The following is an 11,547-nucleotide window of genomic DNA, read 5'->3' as shown; positions in this document are numbered from 1 at the left end:
CGTAGCCACTGGCCCCTCATCCCGAGGCCGGGGTAGAAAGAGACGTGGTAGACCACAAAGTTGCTGCAGCCCATCGACGAATGCGAGGCAGTACACCTGCAGGCATCGTGCCTCGAACAACCTTGAGCACCCTCACGGCTTGCACAATGTCGGCGACGCGAACCGCCCATGGTAGCAGTACCCAACCGTCCTAAGCGCCAGGCACACGCACACGCACCCTACCAAGGCCACGTCACCGTCGCAACCCCCGGCGAACCACAACTCGCTGCCAAACCGCACGCCTACTAGGCAAGTGCCCTCCAATGGAGGGCTTGTAGATCCGGTAGGCGAGGGCATGGATCTGGCCGCGCGAGGGGGGGGGGGCAGATCCGATCGCCTCACCGTGGAGGTGAGAGGGAGAGAGGAGAAGCAAACCATGACGACCGCCGCTTGGTGCCGCCGCCAGCCGACATTAGCGACGATGACCGCACCGAGAACCACTGATAAGGTGCTAGCGCGGCGCTAAGAGGTTCGCGCGCGCCCGAGTCATCTCAGAGGAGATGACGCATGTTTGACCATACCTAATAACGATAGTTTTCATTTCTATTAAAATTAGTGCAAACAATTTGTTTGCGCGGATGCTCGGGGCCGTTCCACGTCATTGAAGCCTCCTACAAGGTTTCAAAACCTAAGACAAACTGTATAAGGTGAAACTAAAAAGAGAATCCAGCAGCGCAGAACGTCCAAAAATCCCGAGAAAATTCCTGCAAATGGGTAACGATTTTCCGCACCATCTTGCAAAATTTCAGGCTCTAGAACGATCTAATCGTCAGAGTGCATCATTGGTAAGTACCGTTTGGAGCAACGATCGCCAGTTCGGAGATTCATGTTACATTTTTAGCCGTTAGACGATCGCCACGAGGCACAACCGTAAGGTAATGCCCGTGTGGAGCAAGATTTTGAAGAAATGGCTCCGTTCTGTGATTGCTACCAGTTCTAATAGGTAACAGGCAGCAATCTTCAGTAGAATCGTCGAGAAAACCAAGAAGAAATAGCGATTGTGTTTGGTTGCGGCCGTCACCCACAGTTTCAAATGGGCTGGCCTGATTGGTTAGGCGGCCGCCGGCTGACCACCTAGATCCATTGTTGGGACTCACGAGACGATATAATACGCCAGGAGAAGACCACTTAGCACGTGAGCTCAACTGTGCAGCCAACTACGTTTCGCCATTTGAGGCTGGAAAGGTAAAATTGTGCAGAAAACTAATCCTAGGGAATGTTACAGGGAGTACAAATCCCAGATGATGAAAGAAAAATGCAACTGTTATTATCACTGTTTTAGTATAATTACAAAGGGCTGCCAACAGGATATCATGATTTCTGTTCTGCAGCCTCCTCTCCGCAGATCAGTATGACCTTAGTTTCTGTGTTCTCCCTGTCCTGTCCAAGAGAAACGAAGGCACAAGTTATGATCAAATTACACCCAAAATTAAATGTAATCAACTCAATTTTTCTTTCAAACAAATAATCAATACAACCAATCATGATTAGATGCATTAAAATGCATTACTAATTTTGTTTACACATCAGGAGAAAATAAGATGTCACCCGGCGCTATCATCTTAATCTTTTGAGAAACATTAAATCGGTACAGGAAGCGAGGTTCTACCGAGGATTTGAGGCCCATTTTCCTTATTAGATAGATCACAAAGGAATCTCAAGAACATGTCAGCAACTTTGCGGTTTTCTACTACAAATGTAATTGGAACGCCATCGGAGATATTCTTCCCTAAAATAGGGACGCAACAACGCCTTGTAGTCAGTAGTTACTTTTAACAACAAGCATTGCTTTTCTTCCCAGCAAAATAAGTGCAGTAAAACATGTCTGCCAAAAAAATACCTACCTTAAGAGTTAGGCAAATGATGCTGTAATCTGAATATGAGATTCCTGGGCCCATCCAACAAGGCTAAAACTTGAATCAGGACTCAGGAGGTACCTGAAGAAAATAATGTTATGTTGCAAATAATAGAAAGGATTGCCTGGTACACAGGGAACGCTAAACAATATCTTGGTTACCGGGAAAAGTCTTACCCAGAAATTTTCACCTAACATTTTGAGCTGCAGAGGGCAGGGTTGGCTTTTTCTCTATCAGCTCGTAATGGAGAACAAAGTTGTCCTACAGCAAGACACATGATGAACTGTAATTTTGAAAGTGTATAGCAGATGTTACATATTCCTCCAATATAAGTCAACATGACCAAACCTTACGGACTGTCTCCCAGCTATTTGGGTCAAAGCAACCATAAGACCCACGCTCATAGAGAGGAGCTTTGACTAGAGGTTCTACATTCGGAATTCTTGTGAACCATAACCGTAATTCTCTGTGGTAAAACCATCCTCGATTATATCTGAGGAAGAAAAATTATGTACAGTTGCATCATCGGTTTATCTATGGTTAAAACACATCAAAAAAGTAAAACTTCATTGACTAAAAGAATAATAATGAATTATTATATCTGAGAACAACAAAATTAAATTCATAGCTGCGCTAGGTTGTAGGGTAAGGTACATGTGACAAGGTAGTTTTTTGAAAAATATAGTTAGATGCTATTGCTATATTTCAAGACAGATAATATCTTACTTCCAAAAATGGCTAGATTAGAAGAAATTTTGAGGGACAAACAGCACGCTACAGAAACACTCGGCAAACTTATCAAAATATCAACAAAATGAATATTGCCATAGATTGAAACTTCATTAACTGAAAGAAGAAATAGTGAATAAACTTGAAAACACTTGTGAATCTCAGGTAGCCAAACCACTTGGAGTGACAGTTTCAAGGCTTTACTGCCCAAAACAACAAAGAGCAGGTTTATACACAAATTCTAGTGTATAGGAGTAACAATTTCTTTCAAGGGAACAAAAAATCTGCTAAATTACATTAAAAAAAGGCTTGGCTGATCCAACATTCACTGGGTTAGGTCCATTATCCGACAGATTACGTTACTGGTAATCGGTGGAAACTGGCACTAGTGACCTATTGGCAGGCTGGCAGCTGGTTTATTAACAGGTTTTAAAGCATTGATAAGGATATAGCAGTATGTTGACCTTTGACATAAATAGCATTGCAATACAATCACATTTCTTAATACAGTACTATGAAATTGTTCAGAAACATTAACAAGCAAGCAGCATGCAAATTCAGATAACTATAGCACCAAGATATGCAAATTCAGATAACTCACAGTTCGTTAGCAGAACATAGCTGAGTTTCATCTTTCGGCATACTGCAAGACAAAAGATAGTCACCTTAAAATTTAGCGCGACTAATGACGAGCCTAATACAGTTAAATAGAACATTTTATGGTGGAAGTACCTATAGAAGATGTAAAACAGTGTTAATGTCTGAAGCTTCTGAAAAAGTAAGGGCTGCACCACGACAGAATTTGTTACAATATAATATGAACTGGGCACATCAAGAGAGAATTGTGGGATTTTACAAGATAATGTGGTTTGAAAGATCTCATTAGTCAAAAATAACCTACAATTATGGGGGGCTTACCTGTAGCAGCGGAGGTGGCTCAGCAAAGTAATAACAAGCTGGAATATGAAAATCAGAATCCCCTTTTGCTGGCTCATTTGACCATGGTGAGCCAAACGTCTTGTATAGATTGTCTGGTGAATTCAAATTTAACCCCAATGTCGTTAAATCTATTCCTAAAGCAAGAGATGCTAATTCAGCGTCGTTCATCCTTATAACTCCCAGCAATCCTAACAAGCCATATGGATCAGGCGTTGTTGGCATCCCCTGAGTAGATTTTAGACTTAGATCCCGATATGAATGTGCAGCTGAAGGCATCTGCTGCAACCTGAAAGGATTTTGAGCCTGTGGCTGCTGATATTGCTGCAGAAGTTGATCATATGCTCCCAAACTAGAAGTTTGACTTAGTGGTCTTAGTCCAATATTTTGGGGTCCGGCATTCTGGACCTGATAGAACATAACTGAGATTACTATCATCGTTGAATTAAGGAGCAGCATAAACAGCAATGCTAAATCATGCATCAGAGTGATTCATGCCTTTGGAAAGATACTGATAATTTGATGGTTATTTTAAGATAATCACAGGATCACTTACTGAATTAGCTCCTTGCTGGTGTTGCTGGCGATTTGGATGGTAGCTACTTCCCAAATTAAAACCAACTGACCGTGCCATCTGTGTAGGTGTGCATCTTATGTCAAAAAATAAAATATTCAGGGAACAATGATTCAAAATTCAGAAAAATGAACTCACAGGATATTGTTGTGCTTGCATTACAGGTACATTCTCATGAAGTTGCTCCTTATGATGCAACTCCACAGCATAATCTGAAGAGTTACCTGATAATACGAAAGGTTATAATATTGTCCAACTTGTTAAAACGGAGTTAAAAAATGCATTATGCTAGCACAATGTTCAACAAAAGAATGTCAATTAAGGAAAGAAGTTCGAAGCATCAATAGAGCATAACTAAGATTTGCTTCAGGTTTGTGAAGCATTGATGCTCAAGCATGTCCCATGAGAAAAGAACCGGCTCAAAAGGCAGGTAAAAGATAACAACCATTCAAGACATGTAACACAATTAACGGATTCAACACGTGAATTGACCATTGAACAGATAAGTTCCAAAACAATCGACCTTTTGTAGAAAGATGATTCAGCAGCAAAGATTTGATGCAATTGGGCCAAAGTGCGGCATCATCATCATCATCATTATTATTATTTTAAAAAAGAATGAATAAAAGCTGGTTGTAATTGGGCCTAAAGTAAAACCTTATTGCAAAGTTTTGTTTTCGATCTTTATTACCATCTTCGTGCACCACAACAAACACAAGAAAACAAAAGGCCTGCTTCATACAGTATACGACTCAAGGTACGCATGTCTGGCCAAAAGAGACACAGCAACATTCTATCAATAGCAATTGCATCTCATCACTGTGAGGTTCTTTTGATCTATTTTGGTCAAAACGGCTAGGAATCCCAAATAGACTTGAACATCTGTGATGGTTCAACTACCACACCTCATCCTGGCCTAACTTATATCCCATGCCTTATATGGATAGTAGTGACGTACTGATGTCACTTCCGTATATAACCACAACATGACAAGAGCATACAATAAATTCTCTGTACGAGATGCGACACGAAAGGTGACAGACTATCATCATCTAACGAAACTAAAAGCTTAGAAGTTATATACTCAATTGGTTGTCTTAATGAGTGCCTAATCATATCTCACAGTATACTGCAGCTTCTTGCCAGCATATTGGGAACTTATTTTGGTAATCCGAAAGCTGACGGCGGGATAACAGACTGGCTGGCACCTATGCAAAAGTAGGCAAGTTCTAATTGGACCCTTTGTTTTAAATGATGTTTGGTGTATTTTCTTTTATTAACCATCAATGTTTAATGATGATTCATGGTAATTCCAGTTGCCCGATTATCCTATTAGTTTGTTGTCAATGGTTGGTGCATAGTACCATCACAGATTTGCCATTGGTTAATGAAGAGCCCCAACATGCCCCCTTCTTACTCCCAATGCTCTGCACTGCAGCTGTACCACCCCTCCTCCAGCATTCTCCAATTGCCCCTCCTCCCCTGTTCCAGTCTCGCCGCTAGTGAGGGTAGAGGGAGCGGCCAAGTCTTCTATTGAGACTCTTTTCTTGTTATTAGGCTGCATATCGATAATATTAGGCTCGACGCTACGTTTCCTTTTAGGGTTAGGTATTCCCCTCTTCTACGTTGGTACTCCTCTATTGTTGTCAGCAAGTCGCTGGAGAGCTAGAAGATGCAAATACGTCGCGAGAAAAAAAAAATACCGAAACACTTCGCTGGATCCCCTCTTCCTATCTTGCGAGGTCCATTCGTAATGTTTATCCACTGAGGTGGAAACCAACCACAGGAATGGCTACCCTCAAGGTATAGATGGTTAGAGGGAATCCAGCTATGTAACTCCATCTCATGCCATGGTTTTGATCACTGACAAGATTGTATTGGCCCTCTTGATCTCCATCGTCAATATCCAATAGAGTAAGGGAGGCCTGACTTTTTGGGTGGGGTGACGAATTTGCCGTTAAGAACCATTGACATCATGTTACAGCTTTGGCTGGACCATAGTCAACACATGCAATTGCTCATCTGGATACTAGTTGTGTCTCTCCTCTAGAACGTTCTAGGAACAAGCTGTACTTTCCTATTTTTAAGGGTCCTCTGTCTAAGTTGGGACATAGTAATAAACCTTTGTATGCTACAACAGAATGCGAAGTTAGGGCCCTAGTGTCTTCAAAGAAAAAAATTAATTGCATTGAGATAGTAAAAAGATGTCACATAGATCATATGAAAGGGTAATAACCTTTGATTAAATTGAGGGAAAGACGGCAGCCTTCCACAAAAGACAAAAGGTGAAAAAACAATGGAGCTCAAAACACAGAAGTTCATAGCAGGGTAATATTGTTAGGAACTAAACTGTTCAAATGCTAAGCTCAACAAGTACAGAGTAGCAAGGGCCAGTTGAAACAACGAATTGTAAAAGGCACACACAGCTGATATTGGAAGGTCAAGGACTCAAGGTCGTATAGTAACATAAATAATAGATCATGCACAACCGAAGGCTTAATGAGAACACTCTCACTAAATCAACAGGCAAGTTATAGTAACAAATTTGACTGTAACAACCTTTGAATCCAGGCAAAGCCGGGAAGTCTTCATTTTGAATGCTGAATTCCTGGCTCTGTTGAACGATGGTATTAACACCAACTCCCTGCTTGCGTAGTGACCCTGCAAATTAAAGAAATTGGCAAAGCATCCTCCAAATCCTAATAAAAAAGATATATTCAGGTTTCCAGCACATCTACCATATTGTCCTTGTGGACCACCAGCAGAACTAGGTCGACCAGTCAATTGGGGAAAATCATTTATGTCAAATGGACCAGTGTCACTGGCATCATGCAGCATCCCCATAGAACTTAGAGAATTATTATTTCCTGCTTGTATTTGGTTCTGAGATAATGAACCTCCAGATGTTGGATATGAACTTCCAAGCATATTTAACAACTGAGGAGATGCTGTTTTCAGAGATAAATAGGGAAATTAAACAGGCTGGACGAGACATGCGTTCCGATAAAAGGAAGTAGCACACGACATACTTATTGTTAATCATTCAAACTTCACGAAGCCAAGCTATCACTACTATGCAAAATATAAACTGTCCAATCTTTTATCAGGACCCTATTACGGTGTATACGTCTAGGCTTCTTGAGTTTTTCTGGGATTAAATGAGAATGAGAAAACTAGTAATGTTCAAAACTTGGTTTAATTGGAGGTATCTTTCATGAGAACATTGTTCTTGCACAACTTTTATATCTTACTTTTGTCACTCAATGTCACAATTACAGAAACTAGCATGCAATTTGCCCTCTAGCAGCACCTATTTCCACAAAGCAGAAATATCATCAGCTACTTGCTGATTAAAAAAGCTCCCAAAAAACTAAATTATATTGGGGGGACTGGGGTTTGACCACTTATTTCATATTCCCAACTTTTCGTGCCAACAAATGTTGAAAGGTGAGGATGCAGCTTAAAGAGCAAGAACTGTAGCAAGTGGACAGCCAACATATAAGTAATATAGCAACAGGATAACATGTTAACAGATAATATTGAAGCTACAACAAAATAGAAAAGAGAAGCAAACAAACATGAAAGCCATTTAAATTTATGGAAAATAGTATATTACACATGTTTATGCACCTATGCGGTATGTAATCAATTACCTTGCTGGAGGAGGCCATTTATCATCCTGTTGGATCCTTGCACATTTAGACTACCACTCCCAGCGTTGCCACTCAGATTCATCCGTGATGCAATACTTGGCACAGACAATCCACCAGAGCTTATATTTCTTCCAATATTACTTCCACCTACAATATTTCCTACAGAACTTGTGATCCGTGGACCCAAATTTCCTAAACCTGGAGATACTGACATCCCAGGAACAGAATTGCGACTACCACCGGTGCCCAAGTTCGAGGATAATCCTTGAATGGTACCACCAATATTCATGCTGCTACTAAATGCTGGACCTGCACCAACATTCATCCCTCTAGCACTGACACCTGAATGTGCATGAGGAATCTGCAAAGGAACCAAGTAATAAATCATCTTGCTCAACATGGATGCACAGAATGAGTACACTGTCGTTTCAACTAGCAAAATTAGTCCTTGGATTCCATAATCCATTAACATGCATGTGTATGCTTACCACCAAATAAGAAAAGGAATTGCAATACGCATAAAGGTGAGCATTACAACCTGAGACATGGCAACCGGAAGGTTGTTTGAAGTGAATCTCCCAGAAATGCTCCCTCCAGGTTGCTGAACCCCAGAGGATGGAAGGCCACTCATTGCGGCATTCCTTTGTGCAAGTGATCCAGGCATATTTGGAAGGTTAAAATTTCCATGCATGTTGTGCAAACCTTTGAAAATATCAGGAAAAAGAAGGCTATTATTTCATGGACACTGCATAATATCTATGGTCCAAGGTTTTGTATTATGTGCTCACCAGAATGACGGAAACCTGGAATTGATCCGGATTGACCCGAAAAGGATGATGTAAATGGTCTTCCTGTTGAGTCTGGAAGATTTGATGCAGAACTGTTAAGGTTTGACTGCCAAGGAAAGAAGAATCAACTTATCAAAAAAAGAATAAAACAAGATATTTGTGCAGTCGTACTAGCATTAATTGCAAAACCATATTGCGTTAAGGAGGTCCTTAAAGATGTTGGACTAGGAGACAGCTATCAAGAGTTCAAAAATGAAATACTAGTCTGTTGCCCACACAAAAATGCAGCATAAAAAAACAAGTCGATGACCTACTAAACTCACAGTGTAATAGTACTTCTGATCTGATTTACTTGTTGATACAGTCTCCAATGCACAAATTTGAGCATCACCTTTTACAAGTATATGTTACCATGAATAAATAAATTTTGCCATGACACTGAATTTTTTATGAATAATCTATTAATATAATTTTCATGCAGCAACTCTTAAAAATTTATGCATTCTAAAGTAACATCTATCAAATAATAAACTCATGCAACTAGTAATGGTTAAAAGTTGTGTAAGTTTGACTGCGTGCATCATACAATAACATCTATTTTGGACCCAGGGCAGTAAATAAATAGAAATCATGAAATACAGGACACAAATATATAGTGAAAGCAAGATGATCCGGATGCAAGCAAAATTGTGTAAGCACGTACATTAAGCAAGCCTGACATTATGAAGACAAGAAAAGATGTCAGGAACTCAATATTCAAGGGAAAATAAAGAATATCCACCAAAAAGGCATGACACGGCGAACCCTTCTAACCTGAAACGGAAATCGGATATATTTATTAGTCTGTACAATAAGGGAGTCCTTTGAACAAGAGAATTAGCTTATATTTAAGTAAGATAAACAATATTTAGCAAGTACATCAATGAAAAACGCAACTAATTTCAAGCTTGTCCCTTGATCAGTTGTTAACTACCGCCATTCGCTTAAAACGGCAGGAAAGGATAAATATAAGGAAGGCACTCGAAAACAGAATCACTCTACTGTACTGCTTACAGGGTTATAGTAACTACAGAAAATTTGAACCCAGTATACGATTGATCGGGGCAGCCTTTCAATAGAAACCAAAGCACAAGTCAGCACAACATGAAAACATCCAGATTTTTCCAACAACTTGAAACAGCGAGAAAGATCAACGTGCATGATTACTGCCATAAACCACCTGGCTCGACTAACGCATTCCAGAATAACCTGGTCGGCACAACATGATAGCAAGTCAGCAACACACTACTGACTACTCTTAACACAAAAACTACTGAACCCTGAGCATGTAGCCCCACTCCCTCAAGTCTGCCCAGCAAGTACGAGCACGCCGATCTCAACACTTCGGCGCGCCCACACCGAAGCGAGGAAGGAAAATTCCAGCGAATGCCTAACATAATCTACTCCACAAGCGGTTACCGAACGGGCGAAAACGCGCATAGCCCAATCTAAGGACGCAGAGAGCGTTTACAGGAGTTGGATGGGAGCGAAATTGCGGAGGCTGTGTGGGGAATTAGGTCAAATCGGGTCTAGGGCTAGTTTACCGAGGGCGAGCCTGCGCCTGCGCCTGCGCCGCAGGACGCGGAGGACGACGGGCAGAGACAGCGAGGCGGGGGCGGAGGCAGGGGCGTGGACGTCGCGTGTACCGGGTTTGAGAGGAGCTGGAGCGCGGCGCGTCAGGCGGAGACGGGAGGAGTCGGCGACGGCGAGGGGGAAGGAGAAGGGAAAGTACCGCGGATTGGCGACGGCGAGGAGGAGGTGGTGGGTTGGGTTTTGGTGCGTGAGATGAATGGATCTGGTCGGGAGATTGGTGTGGGCCGGGTCAAGAATAGATGGTTTTTTTTCGGCTTTTTTTTTTGGGAAAACTGCAAAAAACCCCCCAAAAGTCACTTGGATTTTGACTTTCCCCCCCAAAAGTTGTTTTGTTGCAAAAAGCCCCCCAAAAGTTTGACTTTGTTGCAAAAAACCCCCTAAAAATTCAAAAAAATAAAAAAATCATTAAAAAAATTCTAAAAAAAACTAGAGACAATTCTAAGACCTTCTGTGAAATTTGTTTTCAAAAATAATATCCTTTGCATCATATTTCATGGAGAGGAAGTTTGGAAAAAAAAGAAAAATATGCAGCTCATTTATTAACTCATGTTATTTTAAATTTGTCATGTCTACCATTATTTTTCCTACACAAATAATTATTTAAGTAAACTAATAAAAGTGGTTTCACTAATTTTGGGGGTGTTATGGATTAGTTATGAATTAATCTATCTGCAACCCATCTACTGAATCCTGCACGTTACAATAACTATTTCAAGATTTCATGTATTTTTACAAGATAGAGGATCATGTAAGAAGACTAAAAAATTTTGTTTCATGATTTTTGGATTAGTAAATAATTAACTATGCATTTAACTCGAATTAATAAATGAGTTGCACGTTTTTCTTTTTTTTCAAACTTACTCTCTATGAAATATGATGCAAAGGATATTATTTTTGAAAACAAATTTCACAAAAGGTCTTATAATTGTCTCTAGTTTCTTTTAGAATTTTTTGTGATTTGTTTTAAAAAAATTTGAATTTTTAGGGGTGTTTTTGCAACAAAATCAAACCTTTGGGGGGGTTTTTGCAACAAAACAACTTTTAGGGGGGAAAGTCAAAATCCAAGTGACTTTTGGGGGGTTTTTTGCATTTATCCCTTTTTTTTTGGGTGGGGGGGGGGTTAGGGGATTATTTGGGCTTCGTTTGAACAGTTTTCGTGTCATTTTTTTTTTTTAATAATGAGATCTATTTTTACGGCTTTAGAGACAAGGTCAAGCGAGACCGTTCCGTGCGTGCTTGCTCCGTTCATGCCCGTGCGAACGCTCGGGCTCGAATGCGGGCTGGCTCAAGTGCGAGCGTTGTCCTTACCAACCGGACTAACGCACGGATGCTTTGGTGTC

General features: G+C 40.7%; 1 protein-coding gene and 1 non-coding gene across 6 annotated transcripts; one reads left to right on the top strand and one right to left on the bottom strand.

The window, feature by feature from the left end:
- Positions 1-1,187: 1,187 nt before the first annotated feature.
- On the bottom strand, positions 1,188-10,441 carry LOC133921069 (probable NOT transcription complex subunit VIP2). 5 transcript variants are annotated; one of them, XM_062365788.1, is made up of 16 exons: positions 10,159-10,440; positions 9,279-9,388; positions 8,576-8,681; positions 8,326-8,489; positions 7,788-8,148; positions 6,873-7,082; positions 6,694-6,795; positions 4,273-4,358; positions 4,117-4,194; positions 3,543-3,968; positions 3,357-3,409; positions 3,226-3,267; positions 2,244-2,388; positions 2,072-2,156; positions 1,884-1,976; positions 1,188-1,419 (listed from the first exon to the last, which is right to left on the bottom strand). In XM_062365788.1, the coding sequence occupies exons 2-14, from the start codon at positions 9,294-9,296 to the stop codon at positions 2,082-2,084; spliced, it is 1,866 nt and encodes a 621-aa protein (XP_062221772.1). In that variant the 5' UTR covers positions 9,297-9,388; positions 10,159-10,440; the 3' UTR covers positions 1,188-1,419; positions 1,884-1,976; positions 2,072-2,081. The 5 variants fall into 5 exon arrangements, with proteins under 5 accessions (XP_062221772.1, XP_062221774.1, XP_062221773.1 ...); XM_062365790.1 differs by having other exon boundaries at positions 1,188-1,414; XM_062365789.1 differs by having other exon boundaries at positions 10,261-10,440.
- On the top strand, positions 8,576-8,653 carry LOC133923294 (small nucleolar RNA snoR35). The gene has a single exon (XR_009910556.1). It is a non-coding gene; the product is annotated as a small nucleolar RNA snoR35 (small nucleolar RNA).
- Positions 10,442-11,547: the final 1,106 nt, after the last annotated feature.

The sequence above is a fragment of the Phragmites australis genome, chromosome 6, assembly GCF_958298935.1.
Source record: "Phragmites australis chromosome 6, lpPhrAust1.1, whole genome shotgun sequence".
In the NCBI taxonomy this organism is placed as follows: Eukaryota; Viridiplantae; Streptophyta; class Magnoliopsida; order Poales; family Poaceae; genus Phragmites; species Phragmites australis.
The sequence above is the reverse complement of the archived record's forward strand: the minus strand, read 5'-3'. Positions and strand labels throughout refer to the sequence as shown.